Source organism: Amblyomma maculatum, chromosome 5, assembly GCF_055883805.1.
Source record: "Amblyomma maculatum isolate TAMU_Amacu chromosome 5, ASM5588380v1, whole genome shotgun sequence".
NCBI classification, from domain to species: domain Eukaryota; kingdom Metazoa; phylum Arthropoda; class Arachnida; order Ixodida; family Ixodidae; genus Amblyomma; species Amblyomma maculatum.
The window spans coordinates 1,723,807-1,750,934 of NC_139348.1; the positions used below are offsets into that span (position 1 = coordinate 1,723,807).

At 44.9% G+C, this 27,128-nt stretch overlaps 1 protein-coding gene across 1 annotated transcript; it reads right to left on the reverse strand.

Moving 5' to 3' along the window:
• LOC146187612 (histone H3.3 type 1-like) lies at positions 1–26,883 on the reverse strand. The gene is made up of 4 exons (XM_084603036.1): positions 26,758–26,883; positions 23,806–23,859; positions 7,418–7,696; positions 1–190 (listed from the first exon to the last, which is right to left on the reverse strand). Exons 3-4 carry the CDS (start codon positions 7,688–7,690, stop codon positions 62–64), a joined length of 402 nt encoding a protein of 133 aa, XP_084459162.1. The 5' UTR covers positions 7,691–7,696; positions 23,806–23,859; positions 26,758–26,883; the 3' UTR covers positions 1–61.
• Positions 26,884–27,128: the final 245 nt, after the last annotated feature.

A 27,128-nucleotide genomic window follows, 5' to 3' on the forward strand; every position in this document is an offset into this window, starting at 1 on the left:
GATAAGAAAAATGCTTCAAGGGGAACAAGAGAGGAATCGTTTGTTCCTGATGGCGACACATCTAAATATTCTCTCCACGAATGCGTCGTGCCAGCAGGATATCCTTTTTAAGGACGATTACCCGGTTAGCATGGGTGGCACACAGATTGGCTTCCTTAAACAGATCGACGAGGTAATCCTCACTGGCTGCCTGCAAGGTGGACAAAAAAACACATCACCGACCTCACACAATTCTAAAAAACCAGCATGCAGTCATATAAGTGCAATGCCAACAAGGAGGTCCCAGCATTGTCATAGCATCATCATCATCATCATCATCAGCCTGACTATCCCCACTGCAGGGCGAAGGCCTCTCCCATATTTCTCCAATTAACCCGGTTCTGTACTAGCTGCATCCACTTGACCCCTGCGAACTTCTTAACCTCATCCGCCCACCTAAATTTCTGCCACTCCCTGCTACGATTTCCTTCCCTTGGAGTTCAGTTTGTTACCCTAAGCGACCATCGGTTATCCTCTCTTCGCACTACATGTCCTGCCCATGCCCATTTCTTCTTCTTGATTGCCACTAGAATGTCAGTAACTTGAGTTATTTCTCTCACCCACTCTGCACGCTTCCTATCTCTTAATGTTGCCCCTACCATTTTTCGTTCCATAGACCTCTGTGTTGTCCTCAACTTAAGTACAACCCTCTTGGTTAGCCTCCACGTTTCAGCCCCATAGGTGAGTACAGGTAAGATGCAACTGTTGTATACTTTCCTCTTGAGCAATAGCGGTAAGCTGCTAGTCAAAATCTGCGAGTGCTTGCCAAATGCACTGCATCCCAATCTTATTCTTCTTGTTATTTCCTTTTCATGGTCCGGATCTGATGTTACCACCTGTCCTAAGTAGACATATTCGCTTACTACTTCCAGTGCTTCGCTACCTAAAGTGAACTGCTGTTCCTTCCCGAGGCTTTTGAACATTGCCTTAATCTTCTGCGTATTGATTTTCAATCCTAAGTTTCTACTTTTCCTGTCTAGGTCACCAATCATTCTTTGCAGTTCGTCTCCTGAATTACATAGCAAGGCAATGTCATCAACAAATCGCAGATTACTGAGGTATTCTCCATCTACCCTTATCCCTAACTGCTCCCATTCCAAGTCCGTGAATGCTTCCTCTAAGCAAGCTGTGAATAGTACTGGGGAGATCGTGTCTCCTTGCCTAACACCTTTCTTTATGGGAGTTTTGTTCCGTTCTATATGCAGAACTATGGTTGCGGTGCAGCCGCTATATATATATCTTCCAGCACTTTCACGTACGGCTCGTCTACCCCCTGACTTCGCAATGCCTGCATCTCCGCCGAGGTTTCTACTGAGTCAAATGCTTTTTCGTAATCAATGAATGCTATGTACAAGGGCTGGTTATATTCCGAGCATTTGTCTATCACCTGGTTGATGGTATGGATATGATGGATGGTATATAGAGTACCGTTTCCGAAAACCTGATTGATCCTTTGCTTGATTGCAGTCTAAGGTTGTCCAGATTCTATTCAGTTCTGTCGTTCAGTCGTGTCCGACTCTTCGTGACCCTATGGACCATGTCACGCCACGCTTTCCGGTCTCTCACTATCTTCCTAACATCACGTAACTTCATCTGCAGAGCCTCGAGGATGCCATCTAACCATCGCGTTTGCTGCCTACCCCTTCTCCGGCGACCCTCAACTTTCCCAACATCAAATCTTTCTCCAGCGACTCCTCTCTTCTCATCAGATGACCAAAGCAGCTGAGCTTTAACTTTAGAATTTGACCCTCCAATGAGCAGTCAGGGTTTATGGTCGAAAATATCGCCTGATTTGATCTTCTGGCAGTCCAAGGAACTCTCAAAAGTCTTCGCCAGCACCACAATTCAAACGCGTCAATTCTTCGGCGGTCAGCCTTTTTCACAGTCCAACTCTCGCATCCCTACATCAAAACTGGAAAGACCATAGCATGAGTTATACGGATCTTGGTTGGCAGACTAATGTCTCTGCTCTTTACTAGGCGGTCAAGGCTAACCATTGCTCTCTTTCCCAGAAGCAGGCGTCTCCTAATTTCATAGCTGCAGTCTCCTTCCGAGGTAATCTTGGAGCCCAAGAACAGAAAATCTGTCACAACTTCCACTTCTTGTCCATTGATGCTCCAGGACCTGATAGGGCAAGACGCCATGATCTTTGTCTTTGTAAAGTTCAGTTTAAGCCCAAACTTCTTACTCTCTTCTCGTACGCGTATCAGAAGTCTCTTGAGTTCCACTTCACTTTCTGCCATTAAAGTGGTATCATCCGCATATCTAAGGTTGTTGATACGTTTTCCAACAATCTTCACTCCAGCTGAAGACTCGTCCAGACCGCCCTTCCTCATGATGCACTCTGCATATAGACTAAAAAGGCAGGCCGACAGTATGCAGCCTTGCCTCACTCCTTTCTCGATCGGAAACCAATCAGTAAGACCATGCCCAGTTCTGACTGTGGCCTCTTGCCTTTCATACAGGTTCCTGAGGAGACAGATGAGGTGAATTGGAACTCCTATCTCTTGGAGAGCTTGCCACAATCTGCTGTGATCTACGCAGTCAAACGCTTTCGCATAATCAATAAAGCAGAAGTAGAAGGGTTTCTCTTGCTTTTTCCATGACCCAGCGAAGGTTGGCAATTTGGTCTCTAGTTTCTCTGCCCTAGCGAAACCCAGCTTGCACGTCCGGAAGCTCCCGATCCACATACTGCTGCAGCCTACCTTGGAGGATTTTCAACATCACCTTGCTAGCATGCGAAATAAGCGCGATCGTGCGGTAGTTGGAACAATCTTTGGCACTGCCTTTCTTTGGAATGGGGATGTAAACTGACCTCCTCCAATCCTGTGGCCACTGCAGGGTTGTCCAAATCTTCTGACATAATGTATGCAGAATGTTAACAGCGTCATGGTTGAGGTTTTGAAGCAACTCAGCTGGAATGCCATCAAATCCGCTAGCTTTGTTCTTCGCAAGGCTGGCTAAGGCCCATTCAACTTCACTCTTCAGGATGCCCGGCTCGAGGTCAGTAATCACAACCGTCTTATGTTGGGTTTGCACATTCGGGTCCTTCTTGTACAGTTCTTCTGTATATTCCTGCCACCTCTTCTTTATCTCTGAGGCTTCAGTGAGGTCCTTGCCTCGTTTGTCCTTTATCATGCCCAGCTTAGCACAGAAGCTTCCTTTGATATCTTTGATTGTCTTATACAGAGCTCTTGTGTTCCTTAGTTGGCTGTTGTCCTCAACTGCTTGGCACTGTATGTTCAGGAAGGCATTCTTATCTCTCCTTGCTATTTTCTGAAAATCCGCATTGAGAACCTTGTATCTTTCTCTTTCCCCCATAACTTTTGCCATCCTCCTTTCCTCGGCTATTTGCAAAGCCTCTTCAGATAACCAGTTTGCTTTCTTGCATTTCTTTTGCTTTGGAACTACCTTAATAGCAACTTCTTGTATTATATCACGAACATCAGTCCACATCTCTTCGGGCTCTCTGTCTTCTAGATCTAATCCTTGAAATCGATTCCTCACTTCCATAGCATATTCTAATGGAATTTGATCCAGATCATACCTGAAAGGCCTTCTAGTTTTCTGCGTTTTCCTCAATCGAAGCTTGATTTTGGCAACAAGAAGCTGATGATCGGTGCCAAAATCGGCCCCAGGCCTTGTTTTTACTGCTTGTATAGCGCTTCTCCATCTCTGCCGGCAAAGAATATAATCGATCTGATTCCTGTACAGACCGTCCGGTGAAGTCCATGTGTACAGGCGCCTCTTGTGCTGTTGAAAATGAGTATTCGCTATGGTCAGGTTGTTTTCTTGACAAAACTCTACTAGCCTCTGCCCAGCTTCATTTGGCTCGCCAAGACCGAACTTGCCTATAATTCCGGATATTTCTTCACTCCCGACCTTAGCATTCCAGTCTCCTATGAGAAAAACGACGTCTGATGATGGGGTGCGGTCTAAAAGGCATTGTAGGTCCGCATAAAATCGCTCAACGTCAGCTTCTTCAGCAGTAGTGGTCGGTGCATAGACTTGGATGACTGTTATGTTGAAAGGGTGACCTTGGATCCGAAGTGAAATCATTCGGTCGTTTTTGGGGTTGTACCCTACCACTGCTTTGCCCATTCTTCTGTTTACTATGAGAGCGACCCCATTCCTTCTCTTGGATTCGTGCCCACAATAAAAGACATAATCGTCGCCGGAGTTAAATTCTCCCATTCCAGTCCACTTGAGCTCGCTGATACCCAAGATATCAATGTTCAATCTGTCCATTTCTCGTTTGACAACATCCAGTTTACCTTGAGTCATAGATCTTACATTCCATGTTGCTATGTGATATATCTCCTTGCAACATCGGACTTTCCGGTCGCTTCCCGACACATCCACAACTGAGCATCCTTTTGGCTTTATCCCAGCCGCTTCATTTGTCTTGGAGCTACTAGGAATCGCCTTTTGTTCATCCCCAGTAACATGTGGGACGCCTTCCAACCTGGGGGGATCATCTTCCGGCGCCATATCATTAATGGTAATATGACTGGCCATAGGGTTTTCTTGGCAGGAAATACTGGAGTGGGTTGCCATTACCTTCTCCAGTGAATCACATTTTGTCAGAACTCTCTGCCGTGACCTGTCTATCTTGGGTGGCCCTACACAGCAGAGCTCACGACTTCATCGAGTTTCGCAAGCCCCTCCGCCACGACAAGGCAGTGATCCATGAAGGGGCCAGATTCTATTAGCGATTACCTTATACGTAGCAGACATCAAGCTGATTGGTCTGTAATTTTTAAGGTCCTTAGAGTCCCCTTTCTTACGAATGAGGATAATGTTTGCATTCTTCCATAGTTCCGATACCGTCGATGACACCAGGCACTGCGTACACAGGGTGGCGAGTTTTTCTAGCACGATATTCCCCCCGTCCTTCAACAAATCTGTAGTGATCTGATCCTCACCAGCTAATTTCCCCCTTTTCATAGTTTATATTGCTTTCTTAACCTCTTTCTTCGTTACTGGTGGAACGTCAGACTGCTTTTCCCTACCGCCAATCTTATTACGGTCCTGACTACGGTAGAAATCAGTTAGAGCTCCTCGGCTGCTTTGGTTCTCGCCTCTCCGGTAAACCTCGATAACACAGTACATGCCCATCCTTACATGCCCATCCTTGAGTACAGTATATGCCTCATTCGGCCTCATAACCTCACTAAGCCCTGTGACGTCCCATTTCATAACCCCTAGTTCCTCTAACAACACTGCTAAACTAGCTTCACTAGCTAGGGTTCTGGCGTTAAACGTTGTCAGGGTCGGTTTCCAATGGCGGCCTGTCCAGCAGAGCCAGGAATTCTTAGCACCCCCTGCTGCGTCACAGGTCTGACCGCCGCCGTGGTTAGTTGTTCCGCAGCCGCTGGTGACTGAGGGCCAGGGTTTTATGAAACTAATCATGAGAGGTTGCGGCCAATTACTGCACCAGGGTGGCCAACTCCTGTTCTGGTGAGGGAGTGCGTTGCCAGAGGTGTTCACCGGCATCAGGTCGCATCCCAAACCTGTTTATGCAATTCCATCGACACGCGGATTTTTTTTTATCCGGTAAATAATTGCGTGGCACCGGTATTCGAACTCCGGTCCTCTTGCATGCGATGCCGATGTTCTACCACTACGCCACCGCTGCCATTTGTCACAGCAAGCATATGAGAAATGCATAACATAACTAATTAAAAGAAAAAAAAATGAATGTCCAGTCTACCATTGCTTATGTGCAAACGGAGTAGACAGCCAGAAAGAATGTGCCAGAATAACACTCACAAAGTGCACGTAAACTACAAACAACTTGTGCCAACAACAGTTAGTATATACATTTGCTAATTGCTACATTGGTTCTTGTGCATGTACAGGCTTCTCTGTGAGGAAAGTTGTAGCAGAACAAAGTCGAGTGCAAGTTCAGTGCTATCTATTCACTCCTCTAGGTGTCATTTTGGGCTGCCTCCGCACATCAAATCAGGAGGTTGTATAAATGCCATTGCTCTTTCTCTCAAACACCACATGTTTCAGGGAACACCGCCAGTACAGCAGTGCGTGCACACTATTTTCTGCACTCGACATAAAGGACAAGTTTAATTCTTATGCATTGCACTGCCCTCGCCAACACAGAGCACTGCATCTTACAACAATGTACTACTATCATGCAGCATGGAATGACAAATGGGAGAGTTGGTACTGATTCATTTTAAAACTAGCCGGAAAACAAAACACAAAAGAGATGAGCACAAGATGAGGCCGGACTAACAACTGAAACTTTATTGATTAGTTTTGTCTGCACGCTTCTCTGTAATTGTTCATTTGCTTTTTATTTAATAAAATTTAAATTGTTATTCCAGCCTCGTCTAGTGCTCTTCTCTGTGTTCTGTCCGGCTTTAAGATTAACTATCATGCACATGCACATGTGATCCATGAAACAGCACTGTGGACATGCACTGGATTTTTTTCCCTGTACGAGCATCCTCACTAGTGTCCCATTAGTACTGTCCTGTACCTGCAGAAGTCTTCAAGAAACATAAATGGGATGCCACAGCAAAAGTGACGCGGAACACCAATGTGTAAGCCGGAAAGTTTACCGTAACGTAAACGCATGCAGCTGTGACATGAAAGACCATCGCCAGCAAGTTTTTACCAAACCAGTAGAAATCCTAAGTGTATTCTTTTGACGCCCCTCACAGGTTTCCTGAAAAGCCCTAAGTTACAAGCAACCTACTTAGCACAGAAAAGTTATGAGCCCAGCCCCGAAATTTATTTTCTTCTGGAATCCACTGAAAGCCTAAGCGACCACTAGTTAGCTGTTCTATACGCGTACAAGCCTTGCCCATTTCTTCTTCTCGATATATTTTTTTTTATTTTTTTTTTATTTGAAAATACCTTACAGGCCCATTAGGCATTGTGTAAGGGGGACATAAAATCTATGCAGTGCAATATATATATATATATATATATATATATATAAAATGTAAGGAAACAGGCAAAAAATACAAAGGTAATTGATATATGAACAAACAAAATAGTACGACGCGGAAATTATTATATCATTAAGAAAAAGAAATACGCGACACAGATTATAGCACAATGGTACACACACAGATTAGGCACAATAAACAGCAAGCGGCACACAGTGCCCCGAATGGCGCTTTTATGATATATTAAATTAAGATAAAATTAAAATTATGATATAATTCCAAACTAATCTCCACATTTTCTATTGTCTCCCGATCATTTTTATTTTCGCAGGCCAATCCACTGGGATTGATGTTTCATGTGTTGTAACTAGCCACAAGGTTTTGGCTTCCACCGCCGAGCACTGGCTTCGCATTACCAACATATGTTTAGATAGAAAGAGAGAGGGGGGGGGGGGGTATATAACCTGCAGGGCGCAGACGGCGGCGATCTGGAAGCGCTTGTCCCCCCTGAAGTCCTGGACGACCTCCCGCACAAGGCGCTGAAAGTGAAGCTTGTGTAGGAGCAACTTGGGAGACATCTGGTAGCGTCGAATGTCCCGCGTGGCCCCCGCACCCGGTCGGCAACAGCGAGGCTTTTCGGCTTCGTCGTTCGTAGCGGCCTTTCTCTGCAGTGGTCCTGGCTCACGTAGAGGCCTGCCTCCGGTAAACTTGCGGGCGGTCTGTTTAACGCGGACCATTTCAGCCTGCATAAATATGCCGCACGTCACGCCCAGTACGTGCCAACACCAGGCAGCGCGGTATTCAATTATGGTGTGTGTGTGTGTGCTGCCATGCTTGTTCCTTTCAGTATAGGCTCTGAGGCGTGAAAATTGTATCTTCACTGCCGTAGGGCAGACAAGAACTAATGATGGTTGCAATGTGAAAGTTTACGAGGCAATCTACGCCTTTAAGGGTGAACTCCAGCGATTTTTCGACCGTACTGAGTTAATGATTGATTTATATTGCTGAAGTCTTGGTCATCACCGTACACGATTGCATTTTTTTACAATATGCAAGCAATAATTTTAAATAAGCAAAAAACTTGAACCAAAATTGAAACTCCCGCGCGGGACCCGGAGAGCACTGCCTTGCGTAACGTCACATGATGACGACACAGGCGTGCAGCCGCGCCGCACGCACCTGCTGCCGTTCTGCCGAGGTGTACAAACGTTAATCGCTGTCGCGTACGGCACCATGTGAAACATACTATGTGATATTGGTGAGTCGCCCTCGATGTCATCGGACCGGGACAGCTAGGACTATAGTCATTCAAAGGCAGTTTTAAAAAAAACGTAAGCAGTATTTGGCATGCATTGCTAATGACAGCATGAATGAGCGAGCGATCTTAAATGCGGCTAAATTATTGCCGTATGAAGCATTATTTCCCTAGAATTTTTAAGCCATTTAAGCACTCACAAACCCCGATGGCAGTGGCCGGCATATATGAGGGCGACCGATCGTTACTACAAATTCCCCTTTTTTCTCTCGATACCGACCCTAAAACCGCCTCGATGCGGGTGCCGATTCTTGTCCACACAGCAATACCCCTGCCACATGGAAAATTGAATGTCACTCCCACCGAATGGCATTTGCTCGATTTAAAACTTTTTTTTCTACGCGCTGCTACACGACCAAATCTAATGCCTTTTGCAAATATTGGCAACTGCGATGGATAAAAATTAGAGCGTACATAAAATATTATAGGCATTGGATACGTTAAGAAAATGATTGCTCTCTGAGTGAAAGCAGCTTTCAAATTTCCATTGACGTCTAACATGCCATACGTAACCAACCTGCTGATCACGACTATCCATTACGAAGATCAGCGGCGGTGTCGGCGTTTGTTAATGCATGCCCCATAGGATCGTAAGGGCGACGCCACACCGTACAAGCCGCAGCCATTAGGGTCGTTGCATTGTCACCGTCGTCTGCTCAAAAACCCCTGCAGAACTGTGACATCATCAAGCACAGTATTGGTCGTAAACATTTCCTGTCTGGCAGCGCGAGTCGCGGAGTGATATTTTTAAAATTACTTTGCGGGGAAGCTGAAGCGTCCTCAACTGTGCTTTTTGGAACACGTTGAGAAGAAGGTATGATGCAAATTTTGTCAATATCTATGAGCATCGAAAAATCGCCGGAGTTGCCCATAAGGCTCCTTGCGGAACCTCATCCGCGGACATCCACTTTGCTCCCAGCTTAAGTCACTAATCCCTTACCCTGTGGCTCTATCATTTCACGCACGCTAATCATTCCCGCGCAGTCTGTAGTTGCCACACAATGTGTGAGACTATCAGACACGGACATGAAGCCCCGCTTTAGCCACGCCGTACGAACGTGCCTGCGTGGCATAAGTGTAGCGTGTCCGACTTGGAATCCAATGGTCCGGGAGGGCTCGATTCCCAGCTCCCCCACCCCTCTGAAAGGAACGATCCGAGTTGGCACACGCACCCACCAACCAGTTCCCAGCCGTGCCACCAGCTAACTACCGCTTGCCAGAGGCACGCCTGCGGTTTTTCATTCACAGCACCAACGCCGCTATCGGATTTCTTAGAAAACGGGGACAATTAATGCGCTAAAACGAATGATAATTATCAACAGCACCTACACGGCACGCGCAACAAAACACCAAACGAGAAACCTCGCATGTCGACAACAATACACTTGCATCTTGTCTAAATACACAGACTGAAGCAATAGAAGACAAGCCAAGGCAGAGGCTATCGCGACAGGTACCTGTCGTCGACAGCGCAGCAAACCCGAGCTGCCACTCGACAAACTTCATTTGACCGCCTTTAACCACCGCTAATTGTTAGTATGAATGCACTAATGCGCTATTTCACGAAGTCTGTCTGGACCTTCATGATATGCGCGACAGACATTGCGCCTTTCCTTTCCTATAAACGAATTACCAATGAAAGGCATTAGTAGGGTATGTAAAAATGACAGTGATGACGGTAACTAATAAGAAATCCTAATAAAATAATAATTCATGATAACTAGTCGGATAAAAGAATAAAATAAAAACTAGATATAACAAGAAAAGTAAATGAAATAAAAATAAATTTTAAAGTAGAGAAAAATTAAAGAGCACTGCAGAATATGCATTGGAGTAATGCGAAAGTACGGATGCCGCTGCTGTTGGTTGCTTCTAGTTGCTTAATTTACTTCTTGTTTACCCATTTTAGTCCTTGGTACTTTCAAATTACGCGCCAATCCCTTGCTATGCCCTTTTTCGGCTCTACTTCCTGCTGCGTGACGTCATATCCTCTACGTTACATTAATTCGATTCTTGTTTACCCATTTTACTCTTTGGTACTTTCAAATTGCGCGCCAATCCCTTCGTATGCCCTTTTTTCGGCTCTACTTCCGGTTGCGTGACGTCACATCCTTGACGCCACCCTAATTGACTGCATTAATTAACTACTTTAGTCTTTAGTAATTTCAAATTGCGCGCCAATCCCTTCCTATACCCTATTTTGGCTCGATTTCAGGTTGCGTGACGTCACATCCTTGACATCACCTTAACTGACTGATTTAATTAACTATTTTAGTATTTGATACATTCAAATGTGTCGCCAAGCCATTGGCTAACGAGACCATTTTTGCCTTTACTTTAACATTTTCTGCCTCTAAATAATTACCTAATTAACTTATTGGCCTAATTATTTTCTCGGACACATTACGTCACAGAAGGGTCGAAGGAAAGCCAGAGTCAAATCATTGGAAAAACAATTGTCTAAAGACGCGGAAGTTGTCTACATGGACATAGGGGCTTACGGCGAGCCTGGCAAGTTCACAATAGCTGCAGTTGACCACAAGAAGCGGCCAATTATTCAGGCTTCGATCTATGCCAAGGATCCTGCGGTAGCGGAATCACTGGCAATGGCCGTCACCATAAAAACACAAGACAACCAAAAGAAGTCATCACACGTAGTGACGGACTCCCAACCAGCCTGCAGGGACTACCTGGCCGGAAAACCACACAGAAGAGCGTGTGCAATATTACGTTCCATCTCCCATGGACACCTGGACACGAAGGCCTAGAAGGAAATGAGGTAGCGAATGATCTAGCCCGAGCTCTCACAAACCGGGCGGATCCCCATCCCTACCCCACCCCTCTCCTAGGACCCTACGGCGACAAGCTGGAACACCTACGGTTAGAAAGAAGAATTTTCTCACCACCACACAAACAACTTCCTTCCTCGGACGCTATGGACTGGAGAAAAATACAAACACATTCCCTAATCTTCACATTTTAAATAAGGTAAGCCCAACAAAATACACGAGTTACTGTCCTTGGTGCGGTGCAAGCCCCACACTCTATCACATCTCTTGGGAATGCCAGGACAAACCTGACCCAACGTTACTAGTGCCATGCCCGACACGCGAGCAGTGGGAGGCGGCCCTGACCAGCGACAACCTGGACCAGCAAGCCTGGATTATCCAGCTAGTCCGCAAGTCAGCTGCTGCCAGCGGAGCCCTGGACTAGGGGCACCGACCACCCAGCTTCTGCGATTTCTTACTGATTATTATGCTCATTAAAAGTTTTTTTTTCTCTCTCTCTCTCTCTATCGATTGACACCACTCATTAACCTCTACCACTTCTCAATTACTCACAATTGCTGCAGACATGATTTTGCGGACACGTTCTGCGGACAGAAATCTGTGAACATAGCGAAGTAACGCTTTCGCATTCCGTAAAAAGGAAAATAAAAATAAAAACACTAAAAAGTGATACAGTAAAAATCACGAAAACATCGTCTGCATAGGCGCACCGCGCAATTGCTACGGCACGTCAGACCACGCCAGGATGGTGAGTGAGTGAGCCGGGTCATTCTACTGTCTCGGCCGAAGAAGCGCGCCGTGTCCGGAGGGCTGAGTCGGAACGAGAAAGACGCCGTAAACGAGAACACGTTGCGTAATGTGTATATACCCTAGAGCGTAACCAGATCGAAACTTGGAGAAAAAAAAAGAAAAACCCGACCAACAGCTAAACTGAATTAAACCGTGCTTTCGCGCGTCTAACTCGGTTTAACCTTAGTTGAAACTCTGCTTATTTTTCAATTGGGCGCTCACAGCGCGGTGTCGAAATCTGACTCAGCTGACTCGTAAGGCGCTAGAAAGCCGCCATGAGCGCCAATCGACGCACTGTGCATGCGCCCACGGCGGATTCCCATAAACTTAGCCGCCACCCGGTTCCGAAAATTGCGCGAACCTTCACAATGCCGTCGCATGAGCAGATAACAGCGACAGTGCGCTTCTGCGCGAAACTTAGCTGTCCGCCTTGGGAGTATTCGCAAATCTAATGAACGACAGGGGGCGCTGCAAAGTCTGGCCACACTGGGCAAGATGGCGGAAATACTTGGGGCATAGAGTTAATACAAAGACTCTAGAGGGAAAGCTGCCCGTTCACCCAATGCATTCGAGGGGTGACCGCGTGATTGCCGCCATTATCCCACTGTTCATTGGTTGCCAGATGAATTTTACTTGCTAAATCTGGCACATGAAGATGGTTTGAAGCTGGCAACTTAGATCGTGGGAAGATGGCGGCGTGCAGTTAACCGACGGCGGGCGGCTACTGTTCAGTAGGTGCTGTAAACAACGGCAGAATCGTCGCGTGTGGAGCATTTCTTGTGATATGTCGCGTCGCGTACCTACTGTAATATCACATAGGTGTCCTGATTCTTCTGAGTTGTTATCGCAAGGCCGGCTATCCCTGCGATTGTTCCGCGCTTCGCATGCATTTCGTCCGTCGAGCGCACATGCATCTCCTCTGTGCCCGATCACCTGAAAATATGTCAGAAATTTGCTTTGGAACAAGACGACGACCACAGTATATTAAAAAAAAACAGTGACGAATTCCACAGCAACGGCCCTTGGTCTATCCGGGATGGCTAGTGCCAGTAAATGTCAAAGGGTGCTCGTGTGTGTTTACTGTTGATCTGCTACGTCTGCTCGCAAACATGGTTTCCAATTGTTTTACATCATTCCTTTATGGCCAAGAAGGTGCCTGAAAGATTATATAATATACTTGAAACATGAAAACAATGTATAGAAATCTCCTACAGTTGTGTTATCGGCAGCGGTTTTTAAAACTTTTGTTCAAACCTTTGTTCATTTTTGACGCAGTGAGCAGAAACTGTGCTGGCCACAATGATAAATTTGATGATGGCGGCGAACCAGTGAGAAGCTCGTTTTCCTGCCCAGCTTTCCCTCTAGAGTCTTTGTATTAACTCTATGACTTGGGGTCCCGCCTATAGTTACAGTGCTCTAGAATATTGGGCAGTGTCTCGTGCGAGGGCGGATCATGGGCTCTTTTTGCGATGACTGCTGCGCCATCGGCCAGGGGGCGCTTCGTGTAACAGGTGTGCACAGCGAGCCGTCCACTGGCTGCGCTGCCGTGAGCGTCGGCTCATCGTATCTGCACTGCGTGGTGCGCTTAATTCGATTTTTAATGCTTGATGATCGCCTATTTGCTTAAGAATTTTAACATTTCAACCTTAATGCATTGGTCTATGGTCTGCGCGGCTGTATGGCGCTGTAATGCCAGCGACGATATTGGTACAGTGAACTAGAATATTTCACTGTAATATTGGTGCGGTGCGCGCTATTAGCCACGAGCTAAATACAGCTTAGGACGCACTTCGTGTGTGTTATGAGTGCATCTCGTGTTTCCGAACCTATGTGAGTTTATTGCACACACTTGGATAAATATGTTGCACAGAAAGAAATTCATTCGAAGCCTGCGGTGTTTCGAAACTCGCGAATCTTAGAATCCCGTCTGAATAGCAAAGTGTTTTAGAGAGCTCTTGCGTTGTGCAAAAAAAAGAAAAAACAAAAAAAAAACAAAGAACGTCATTCTGCAGACAGTCATTTATCCAGGTTCCAAACATAGCACAACATGCAAATCAGAGCCTTGGTAGGCCGTACCATCCTTGACCACAAGCGTACACTTCTGGGAAAATAAATTTCCGCTGAACGACGAGCACTCACCAGCAACTGGTTGTATGCCTGCACCTCTACTGGATTTGAAATGTCTTGCGAAAAACATTTTTCCTCTTATAGAAACTTCCGCCACAAGAGCCTCCTCACCCGACTTTGTAGCCGACATATCAATTTTGACAGCTTTTTCAGGGCCAATTTGCTACTGTCTCTGGCAGCATCCAGCACACATGCACCGTAGTGGAAAGCTTTTTCTCAGCGTGGCAAGGCGATCCTTGACCACATTTCAGGTGTTTTAGTAACTAGGCTTCAGGATCTGCGTATCAGCCATCTAGTAGTGGATTCATACTAAACTTCTGAAGCTTTAAATCTCAAATGTAAAGGCGAGCACCTGTCCTCACTTCTTAACTAGTTGTGATAAAGTGGAAATCCTCATTGGCTTTTAATACAAGTCAGAAGCAAAACATGTAGCCTGGTTACTTTTGGCAAAGACGGCACATTCGTTTTTCTTGGCAAAATCCCCATTGCGGCACGGTAGCTACTTTTGTTCATTTTAATCCGAATTTTTCCCAAGCCTGTACACGAATGGGAACAAAAATAAAACTGAGTGAGCAGTGATCACATCGAAGCTTCTTCAAGGCTAACATGACAGCAACTCGTCTGCAACAGCAAAACCGTCTTTCAGCGCTAGATGCGAAACCATTCATGTAGCACCGAAGATGAAAATAATTTCATAAAAATGTAATGTAAATTGCAAAATGCTTGCATGATATAAAATATTAGTATAACAGTCAAAGTAAACGTTGTAGGGTTGAGTTTTAAGTGTTATTACAATTCATATACTTGGCAATGTGTGGTATTATAAACATTATTTTAATTTTGCAAATTTTAATGAACTTTTTACATGATATTATGCTTAATATGAAAACAAAAAATGGTTGATATTCATGACACCACTTGTGCTCGAAGTGGTAAAAAAAAAGGCCAATAAATGATGAAGGTGATACTCGATGCAGTGACTTACAAATGAGTTCACCTGCTATATCGAAAGTATGCAAGAAACTTCTAAAGCGTTAAAGAAGGACACTCTCACTGAAGACTCATTTCAAGCCTTATATAGCGACCCATTGAGGCTCTCTTCGGGAAAGTAAGGCTAATTTGCGGAAGGGAATGACATATGCCAGATGCGAGGGCCGTAACAGCTAGCGGCACATGACTACACTGTCAAGACGGACGTTTCATCTGAGAGCAAAATCAAGGCACGGAAGGAAGTGATGGCATCTCCTACCATCCCATTTTCCACTGTCACATATTCCGGTTCACCTTACGTCGCTGGATATATCGTTTAGTTAATCAACTTCGGGTCTTACGCTTGCGCTATTCTTCTTGAAACTAGCGAAAGAAGCAGCCCCATGTAGCACGCTCTTCTACGAGGACAATGTTCTAGTGGACTGCATTATCCGAAACCAGAGCTTGTTGCCCTATTGGACAAACCTTTTTTTTTTTTTTTTTTCGAAAAAGCTGCCGTGCACCTACAACACAAATGTTCTCGAAGTACTTAAGATCCTGATTCAGTCAGCATTTCAGAAGTTGCAGAAAGGAATTGACAACAGCTATGTTATTAGGTCCGTTTCTTTGATATTTGAAACATTTCTCAGAATTCTTCTTCTCAATTAATTATACCAGGAAAGTGACAGAAAAGACCGAAAGGCCAACTCCTTATGTGCACAAGCCATGCAGGAAAATTTTGAGCCTGAATTTTCTAGACGCAGGTCGCATTTTGATGAATTGATGAATATATAGTGCAATGTGTAATTCTGAAGGAAAATTTTTATTGTTTGCTGCTCTTTTTGATTCTGCTTAACTGTTTATGCCCATTTCATTGATTAAAAGTAACTACATATACATCTTCGGTCTTTCAACCGACTGATACGTTTTGAACGAAGCTAGAACAGCCCACTCCACTAGACAAGTGAAATTTTTACTATATGAGTAAATTTTTGTTATTTACTCTGAATCTGAGACGCGCCATGAATTTTTGCCGGTGCCTCTTTTGATCTAAACGAAAACGGTAGCGGTTGACAGAATCTCCACCCAACAGTTCACCATGCACTCACGTCAGGTTGCGCTACACCTGCTTAAAACATTCAAAGGCAGATTGCATAGCCTGGTAAATTTATTTCTGTACAAAACTTAGAGGTAAAAAATGTTGAAGTGTACCCGAAGCTTCATTCGACCGTGCACGGCCGCACTGACGAAGGAGCGCGCGCGTGAGCGGATTGTTGACTGTATTTTATTCCTCGTACACGATAAATGTTCGATGTTGATTACGGACTTTGTATAAACCATAAGGGGCGAAATGTCAGGACCTGCCAGTTGCAACTGACACGGGCGAAGCTAAAAGCGTGCGCGCGTTTCCCTTGCGCGTGAACGGCTGTAGCGGAGGAGCAGCAGTGGGGCGGTGGCGACCCCACCGAGGCGCGGCGGGCGGTTGAAACAGACCCCATTGGAGAGGCCGTAAGAGAAGAGAAGCGCTCTCTCCCTCGAGACCGGCCGTGCTCTTGCACGCCGGACGCCACTGACCGCCGCTGGTGGCGCTGCAGTTACGTTTACTAGGACCGCGTGCGCGTCCGCAAAGGGAAGTCAAGGCTTGGCGCGCCATGCAGTCTGCACATTCTTGCGATTTTGCCCTCGAACTTTCAGTTCTGCCTTCTATCACAGCAACTAAGACATCTCAGCTCTTCAAAAGCACCATGCGATGTTCGAAATGGCCAGGAAAAAAACCAACTCGCACTGTTTTGCTCCGAGATGCCGAAGCGCGGCTATCCGGATGCTCCAATCACCTTTTTTTGCTGCTCCGAGGGACAATAAACATCGCACAAAGTGGAAACGAAGCTTGTGAAGGCAGGAAAAGCCTCTCACAGAAACATTGGCAGTGTGTGGGCATCATTTCAAGCCGCATCATCCTGCTGCGTGACCGTATATACATGATCAACGGCAGAAGTGAGGATATACCGCGTGAAAAGCCATCACTGGCACCTGATGCGGCACATATACATGGCATTTATACAATCTTGCCGGGTTGTCCGGCATATACTACCGTCAAACCCGTGAAGCCAAGGCTGGATGTGGGCAATATTGATGTTGCAGAGTGTTGTGCTCAGTGCATATTCTTGCTATTAAGCCTGTGGCACCAAACGATAGCCGACATATTTTATACCGCGTGTCCCAGCTAACTTCAGCCAAGGGTTAAACATAAACCATTTCAGTAAGGCCAGAGAAAACACTTGCTGACAGCCACCTGGCGCACCAGGTCTGAACAAAAGGAAGACTTCGGGGGAAGAAAGTTTCGACTGTTTGCGTGATCTCGAATACTATACCACTGGCTCAATAAAGCAGACAGCTCAGATTAAATTAAATTCAATTCCGCGTAGTCATGGTATATCATTGGATCTCTAGCTGGCACATTTATTTAATCATTTATTCGTATCCTTCATATCATACCCTACTGATGCCCTAAGACAATAAATATCGATAAAAAAAAAACGGCGCAGGCAATTTTTCATTTTGAAATTCTAATTTACTAAGTATCGCGTTCAAATAAATGTGATTTGCAAAGTTGGGGAGGACCTTCTGAAACCCCTATTTCATTTATTCCCGATAAAGAAAACCTCACGTGCATAGTTTTTCCCACCTCTATAGAAAGCCCGCGAAATAAAAAAAAATCACGTGACTGACGCATTCATGCGCTACGATATTGTTGAGCTCCCAACCGTGCATGGTTTGAGTGACAGAAATTAGCTGCGGCCGTGACTCAACAGCCCAGTCTCAGCGCTATACAGGCTGATAATTTTTGCATTTCGCGGGCTTTCTTTAAAGCTTGGAAAAACGATGAGGCTTCCTTTATCGGAAATAAATGGAATGGAGGTTTTAGACGGCGCTCTCAAATTCTGCAAACCCAGTTATTGTCTACAGGCAATAGTTAGTCATTTAAAAAAATAATTACTAATTGCTTAACTTCAAAATAAAACATTGCCTGGGGTGAACCAGTTGGCTGGCAGCTGTATACAATTGTGGTCTCTATCCTACCTCAAATCCTAGCTCAAACTAACTGTGAGAAAGGCTTTAATCTTTTTCTGAAAAGAAAAAGATGTCATATGTATTAAACTTGGCTAATTTTACTAATTTTAAGGACAACAGAGGCCTTTTGTACCCTTCAAGTGATACCAGTTTGTGGCTGACCTTGAGAATGTGTTTACAACCTGCTTCAGTCTAAATTCAGGCAGACGGCTTGTACTCAGTATATGCTACTGGCCAAGCAAACCTGCTAACTTGTGTGCTCTGTCCACTGTCAGATTGGTGCAGCTGAAATCACTGCTTAAGTACCCCCATGCACTTTTTCACAAAATGCATTAACCAGCGCAATGTCAAGCTTCAAAGCACATGAAGATGAGCAGATGGATGCTTTTAGGACTGTTTAATTGTGTAGTCAATAATTTCACAAAACAACTGATTGTTGATGGCTTTTGTCCCATGCACTCAAATAAAATAAAACAGCAGTGGAGAAGCCTTGTGAAGTACCTAAACAAAATTGCTCTGCCCTCCTTATGTATGTATTTTTGGCATATATGTTATATGCATATATATGGCATGATGAAAGGATTTTAATTAGCACCTGGCTTACAGCGATGATTTATAACAGATATTGTTGCTGTGAACAGAGAAAAATGGTGACGCCACAGAATATCGCTGGATGATTCGTTTCAAAGCGTAGGATTTTTTTTTTTCATGACCACTTTGTCAAAAAAAAAATTACCGACGATTACGTTACTTCCTAATGCGAAATTTGAGCGCAGCAAATAAGCTGTTTCACCTTTTCGATAGATTGAGGCAAAGAAATCGAGCAACACATGTATGCGCTATCACAGAATTTTTTAGAGCGCGCGAAGAAAGGAATTAAGTTCGATCCGACGCTTTGACAACCGGAGACTCGCAGGAAGAGGGGGGAGGGGGGCGGCGAGTACACCCAGCGGCAAACGATGGGGGCAGAAGCGCGCGCAGCAAGCGGACAACGCGATAAAGGGAGGAGGGAAGAGATAGCAGCGACTGACTGATGCTGCTGACGCCGATAGTGAGTCAACCCCAGCTGCGGAGTTGGTTTCAGGGACAACGCCGCCGATGCCGACGCAAACAATATGATACCCTCGCTTCCGCAGCGCCAAGAACCAGATCTAGCCGTGGGAAGGTGGTCACGTATTCGTCGACGTGCCGGGGCCTACGTGAAATAACCGGCGCGTCGGCAACTGAAGAGCACCCTATCCGCCACACAAGAACAGGGGGGGGGGGGGGGGGGGGGGGGGGGGGGGGGGGGGGGACCCTCCCTACTCTTTCTGCATGGCGGCGACGGTGTTCTACGCAGTCACGTTATCTTGACTCTCTAGCGGCGTCAGCGGCATCCAGCGGTATCAGTCGGTCGCTGCTAGCGCTGGGGGGATGAAAGGGGGGCGGAGCTGGTTACGAGGCCGACGACGACGCCGACGCCGACGCGAAACCCAGGAACGGACGCCAAAGAGCTGCGCTCTAAAAAAAAATGTAACAGCCTGAAGCTGCTCCTCACTTTACCAGTTGGCAAATTTCCTAACGCTAAGCAGATATCAAGCTAAAATGAGCATTCCTGGTTACCAGTGGATACCGAATAGCGCAGTGTAATATAATCATTATTATTGGCTAAAGGAGAGTTTGCGGTGTGGCTGGAGAGATGCGAGAACACGTACGTGCGCACGATGCCGGGCCACTCTGCTACCAGTCTGCTGCTGACAGTTGAGTTTGCTCTGTAATAAAGCGGGCTCTACAGGGCTCAGAAAAATACCCGTCCCGTACAAATAAATGTGCCGTAACAATTTACAGTGCGCGATAACTCGACCCGCATGAGCTGTAGCAGACGCCAGCGAAATAAGAGCGCTTTCACCCTAGCGCAACGGCGAAAACCCGAATAATGTCGAATGAAACGCCTTCTATCATGGGTGGAGGTCCACATACGTCGGCATAGGGAAAAAAATCACTACTTTTACTGAACAGGCGCACAAAAGCATCGGTGCTATGTCGCACTATTGCAAAAAAGCATTGAAAAGTCGACTAGTAGATGTTGCAGTGGCGCCATCTGGCGGCGTCAATGAAAATCGGCGTGCCCGAGCGTCGTCGTTCGCGCCACTAACTCGTCCCTATAAAATGTATTGCTGTTCTTTGTTTGTGACGAAATTTGTAGTGTTTTGTGAAAAGTGGTCGCGTTTGTCACGGTTCACGCTTCATTCTGACCTGATCCAAGTGTACCAGGGACTATCAGACCGAAGTTAAGCCGCCGGCGTCGCTGAAGATCCTCAAAAAATCGTGATCAGCTGACGAACGTGTTTACGAAATCTACCGTGGAGAAAAGCGACGTTTGTCGCCGATGCTTCTGAGAGACGGAAGCACGTCGGCACTGCAGTGTGTGTACATATTGCTACAGGTAAGGACTTCAACGATTTCGACATTATTCAGCGTGAATGGAAAGGCGCTCATCGTGCGAGCCTTCGGTCGTCGCGCTTTTTGCCGCTGTTTGATAGCGCTCAGCTGTAAAACCTTTCTTTCTTTCTTTTCAGTCTACATTTTTTTTTTTAGTTTCCGAGGAAATATGAAGCTATTCGTGGCGAGAATGGTCATCCCGATTATTTAAAAAAAAAATGTTTTTTGATTAGATTTGCCTTGTGCGCGATAGTGCGTTTAAATTAACAGCGCATTTCACAGAACTAGTAAAACAATTCTTTCATGATTGATGGTGCTACTTGCAATGCTCAGTGTCAATTTCAGTACGCAGATGTCTTGCGTTTACGTGTTATGTCGCTACGCCGAGCGTCTGTGTCGTGCAAGTATGCATTTGCTTTCTTCGAGAGTGCAAGCGTGATTAGTGATGCCTTCGAAAAGCCTGCGCTCTGCGTCGCCTCTTTCGCGTGTGTATCTATGTCTACGCTATCGGATACCATAAACTCGTTCTCTAGCGAGGTCCTCGGGAATTTTCGCCCCCGCAGGCAGTCTGTGACCGAGAAGCTTGTTAGTATAAATAACGTAATGTGTCGTATTCGCACGCTGCTCGCCCGTCAGACTTGCGTCTACCTTTCGACGAAGTACTTCCAACCCAGTTACAGGGTTCAAAAAAAAAAAAAAAAAAAAAAAAAGGCGCCAAGAAACTTGATAAAAAGGCAGACAGGAAAGTAAATGGTATCTCACCCATTACTTTTTAACTGGTCAGGTTTCAAGAGAGCATGGCACCGCTGTTGTAGGATGGGTGGCAAGAGAGTTCTTTATTTTTATTTTTCATTTTTTTGGCACCAGCTTCTGAGTTTGAAACTTTTCAGGTTACATGATATATATCCTGTTCTCTATAGACTGCAAAGTACCACTAGGAAGATATTTCAGGAGATAAAGAATTCTGTTTGAGGAAGAATATGCTTCTGCATATGTTCAGGGCTAATAACTCCAACATGGTACAAGAAGAGCCAGTTGCCCTTTCTTTAGGGTCGTTGACCTTTTTACTAGGCTATGGAACAGCATATGACTGTTATTTTTATTGTGTTGTTTTAAACATGTTTCTGAAGATGTTACATATCTTTGGTAAAAGAATTGCATCATTTTGCTTCTTAAATTTCAGTTGCTAACTTCGTTGTGAATTATTCTATTTGTACGCTGTTTACAGAGGCTTTCTTCAGCATAATTTTATCTTTATACAATTTCTATGAACCACAGTGCTCTTTTATTTACTGCTAGTATTTTTCATTCTTCTGATTGTGTTTTTTAACAATGCAGCTGAAAAGGCCTGCCGTCCACATCAACTTACTTCGCTGAAGCCTCCAAGGCTAAAGAGCTTCTGTGTGGAAAATGCATGTGTGTGGAACATGCAGTACAGAGGGCGACAGGAAAACAGTCGAGTCTATGACACTGAACATTCTCTTGAGTGCTCAGATATCAAAAGGATTGCTTCACTGCAAATATTGTACATACCATCTTTACCAGACAGCAATTCTTGCGTCTCAGCCTCCTAGTGTATCCAAATAACACCCCTAAAGACTAGAACATCTTATAATTTGAGGAAAAGGGTGCTTGGAGGTAGCATGGTGCTGTATTGCACGACTAAGAAATAAACTTCGATGCTTTATCGATTTTACAAACTATGCATCTGCAGTCTGTGCAAACACAATTCTTGCAAAATTCTCATCAGACATCCATTGCTTACTCGAATCTTAAAAGCAAACCTATCTGTAATCTAGCCAGGATTGCTTGAACACCAAAAGAAAATTTTGTATTATTTTCATGCAAAAATGGCTACAGATAAGAACACTGAGTTGAGATACCCAAGACAGGCATCAGGTTACTTCAGTTTCCTATCTCTGGGTACTGTGCCCATGAACTGGTAAATTCAATTCAATTATGGAGCACTTTAATGGTAGGTAGGTGACACAACTCGCCTGAATGCCATGTAAAAGAGTCAGCTTTGTCTTTTGCAGTGATGATTATTGTATCTTGTGTGCATATATCCCATGACGGTGCTGCATTCTAGGCACCTAAAGACGCATTTGTAAAAGTGCACTAAGCACAAATCATCACAGTTCCTTTACAAAAGCTGTCGGGCATTCTTAGTCGACACTGGGAGGAGGTAAAAATATTTATTCGGGCATCGGATCTTCAGTAAAGTAGTTCACTAACTGTTAGACTGCCAAACTAGCCTCTCTAAAGCTCAGTATTGTGCTTATCTGTGATTTTAAATACTTCATAATTTTGTACATTAAAGCCTCACTCCACATAAGATTTAAATCTGTAGGACATACAGTGACAGTTTTTCAGTTAAACACTTTCTAGTACCTCATGTACCCCACACATTGTAGCTGGTGGTTTTAAGCTTGGTTTCTTGACTTAAAAATGATTTATGGTGACGAACAGGCTTCATGCGTTTTTATAAAAGCCCATCAGTTTATTGCCAACCTCTTCCACATTTCATATATCGTTCGGATAATTAGCTCAATTCCTTCAATCTTTTTGCTGTTGGTTTTGTTAAGCCCAATGAAGGTTTGCTTGATTGAAATTCTTGCACTGTATTTCATTCTCTTGAGATTTCTTTGTGCTTGGATTTTCACAAGTGTTGCATGGCTACTGTTGATGGAGATTGGTGTTCATTTGTAAAACAATACTTCGGTAAGTGCAGTAATATTTTGTCAGTTAATATGTATGTTATTATTGTGCCGTAGGGATTCTGCAGGTCTACCGCTCACAAACAGGTGCATGCCTCCAGCACCTGCCTAAGCAACTTCCTCTATGACTTCTTCCTCCATTCCTTCCTCTTCCTGTATTCTTCTATAAATGAGGACATGGCCACTTTATGTGTTTGTTGTAGCTGTTAAAAGATTAGGACACAGAAGTACAGTGCAAAGCTGTTAGGGAGAAAACTAGTGTATCATTCACTGGTTTTTAATAAAAATAATTCATGCATAGTGTCCGACTGTGCGTTCTCATGAGAAAACAACAGTTTCTGCTCACGGCAGGCTGATCCTAGCAATGCTGAAATTGTAGCAAGAAAACAGTGCTCTAAAAATTAAAAATTGATAGATGATACTCATGTGTCAACTCCAAGTGAAAGCATGAAGTGTGGCCTCAGTGACTGCGGAAACACTATGTTCCAGGCAAAGGCTGTGCTGATTACCTTGTCTGTACGTAGTAATTAGTTTTGCCTTTCATGTAAGCTGCACTGCAGAGCAGCTAATAATGCATACTTATGCTTTATGTTACATGGCTGTCATATCTTATGTTCTTTCTTTACCTGATACCCATTTATAGTTCCACTTACCTCGAACAATGCCACACTTGTTGCTGTTGCCTACTTGGCTTCGGAAGGTGTAAACTGGAAAAGTGAGAAAGGTGCAGAAAGCAATACTTTTCAAGAGAACTGTATATGTTGAGCGCAAGCACGTATTCAGGTACAGTATGTCGCTACTATTTAGACATTGATGCATTAGTGCTTTGTTAACACAAGCGTGCAGTTTACTGAAAAAAGTTTGTGACACCTTCCTGAGTTAACTTGTTGCCTAGACTGAGTGGTTTATTTAACGTTTAGGAGGATGCAAGAGCATGTGCGGCTGGGTGTAAACGTTTGAAATGCTCTGCTGCAAATAGAACAAGAAATCTGATAACAAGTGCAGGAGGCACACGGCAACTAATGCTTGTGCCAGATGATGTGCCTTTAACCTTGTATGCAGCATTGTGAAAATAGAGCATTGGAAAAGTGAAAAATGGAAGTCTTGGTCCTCTAGTATCAAAGAAAAACAAGGGTTGAGGGGCAGCCTAGTTCGGAAGCAAACATTTCAACTTCTCTTCAGCCCAGGTGAAGACATATCTTCTTGTTGAAATGTTTGCTTGCGAACTGAGGCCAAGTCAACTGCAAACTGAGTCAAGCTTGCTGCAGAGCATCTTTTTGTCCCTGCTCCCTGCATTTTTCTGTAAAAATGCTGAATAAAGATTGAATTGAATGCTCATTGCAACCCCTTACTTGGTTTTCTTTGATTCTGTGTGTACATGTTCCCCTTATACTAACTCGGTCATGTAGCGAGTGCTTATGCACATTTACAATACTCTCGTGCACTGCATATGTGGAACATTCTCAAGAAGCTGTGGAATTAAATAAATATTAGCTGCTATGCAGAAAGCCATTACCTTAAATAGTGTGTCATCAAACACGAAAAACTGATTATTATGTTGGCTTTCTCGTACAGCTGATGGGCCTCATCCTATAGAGCTCCACTTGACAGCTGTCTTATGAGTCTCGGCCTTTAGAGTAGCCGCAAATCATTTCTTGCAATTAATCGCCAGGTGTCCAAGAAAGCACACTTTACGCATGTGCAAGAAAGGTTGTGTGCATCAGTTCTGTATGGCCAATCTGCATTCACTCACTTATTCATGGGGGTCATTTATGCTGCATTTGACAAGTTGACCCACTCCAGTATTTTCTGCCAAGAAAACCCTATGGCCAGTCACAATGTATGGATGCGAGAGTCGGACTGTGAAGAAGGCTGACCGTCGAAGAATTGACGCGTTTGAATTGTGGTGCTGGCGGAGACTCTTGAGAGTTCCTTGGACTGCCAGATGATCAAATCAGTCAATATTATCGACCATAAACACTGACTGCTCATTGGAGGGTCAAATTCTAAAGTTAAAGCTTAGCTACTTTGGTCATCTGATGAGAAAAGAGGAGTAGCTGGAGAAAGCTTTGATGTTGGGAAAGGTTGAGGGTTACCGGAGAAGGGGTAGGTCGCGAACACGATGGTTAGATGGAATCCTCGAGGCGCTGCAGATGAAGTCATGTGATGTTAGGAAGATAGTGACAGACCGGAAAGCGTGGCGTGATATGGTCCATAAGGTCACGAAGGGTCGGACACGACTGAACTGAACTGCACTGACAAGGTGATGTTTGGATATATCTGTAAAATCATTCATTTGTTTTACTGATATCCTTTTCTTACTGTGAAATGTTTACTCCACTTTTACTTCAGCATATATCACATGTTTGAAATATTCTAGAACTAAACTTGACTGGGACAAGATGGATGAAAGGCACGTGTGTATGTGTATAGGGCCATCAAGAACTTGAGTTCAAAAGACCGTGTTAGCTCATCTAAGTTTCATTTTGAGCACTGGCATAGATAAGCTTTGATTTCAATATATTCTTGAGTTGATTGAACGACCCCTAATTCTTTGATTAATATAATATTAATTAAGCTAATTTTGGATTTGACGTGTTATGTACAGTCATGGTCAGAAGTCCTAAAGCCAAATGATTTTTGTCTCAGCCGCAAAATGAGCCGTACGGTTTCATTAAAGAATGAATTGCCATGAAATGCTATCAGACCGTTTCTGGCTGTGGTAGTAAATCATTTCGAGGCATTTTAAATGCCTTTAGGCCTTGATGGCGTAACGGGTTCATTTTGCGGCTGAGACTATAATCCTTAGGCTTCGGGACTTTTGATCACTGCATGCTGCTTTGATAATTGGCGAGGTGTGATACGCATTCAAGCCCTTCACCAAATGAGCGCCCTGCAAGTGAGCTTTGTCGCCAGGGGATTACAGCTTTATTTGATAATATATTAAAAAATAAAGGTGCCGGCTTGATCAGTTCCCCGCGCAGTGGTCAGAGACCTATCGCCGACGAAGCTATACCGATTCTGTGATATTATTCAAGGGTGACAAGCTGCAACGCTAAAAGTGAGCGGCCGCATAGGCGAGCGCGATCACACAACGGACCCAATTTCCGTAACACGTGCGGTACAAGATCGAGGGCAGTCACGCGCTGCGTGGCCTGCAGATCTCGAGACGCCTGCCTGACGCGGCGAAGAATTAAGCCGATCGTCGTAGAGTGCTCCCTTACGCGCATTTGATGATGACGTTCTGAGCAGGCGCAATGATCAAGCTGTCACAAACTCGTAACGCGAGAAGTCGAGCTGCGATCCCTGCGAAAAGATCCCTTTGAACGTTCTCGAGCAGATATGCGTGAAGCCAGCAACTCACTACGGTAACGGTAAGTTACAGGGCTAAAGACTAGACAACACGGCATGAAAATATTGAAAGCGCTGAAAGAAGTATTTTCGTTAAAAAATGGCTGCGCCGGGTGTTTCGAGCGCGCGCGCGGCTTGGGCGCACGTGGTAGCCATGGGAACGTTTCGGAATCGGCTAGCGCTTAACCACGGCAGAACGAAATCGCCGGAGAGACAGGCGGAATTCTATACTACACAAGAGATATGCCACCAACCTGATGACTAGAGTCCCAGCCGTAGAGAGATCCTTCTTCTGCAAACAGACACGCAGACAGCAACAGAAGCGCGCAGCAATTGCGCTCAGCCGCTCTTCCTGACTTTCAATTCCGCACCGAGAGGCAACTGCACATTCGGATAACAAAGAGAGACTCTGCGGGCACTTTTTGAGCGTTCAAATCTTCTCTTGGTTCTCTTGGAGGTTGAGCGAACTTGGTCACATGGGTGCTCTTACCGATCCTTGCGCCACTAGCGGCGGCGGTGCACAGCTGGCACGACAACAAATTGCCGTGGCGGTATGATGTACCAGGGTCAGAATTGCGGCGCTATGGGGGCTATACGGGTTTTGCGGCGCCATCCTGCTCCATTA

What these genes read in the sequence shown, in the direction of transcription:
- LOC146187612 (XM_084603036.1), bottom strand. Translation starts at nt 7,690, where the DNA reads ATGGTCCGCGTTAAACAGACCGCCCGCAAGTTTACCGGAGGCAGGCCT. An exon ending in CCGCCGTCTGCGCCCTGCAG is followed by an intron (nt 191 to 7,417) that starts GTTATATACCCC and finishes TCCACCTTGCAG; the next exon opens with GCAGCCAGTGAGGATTACCT.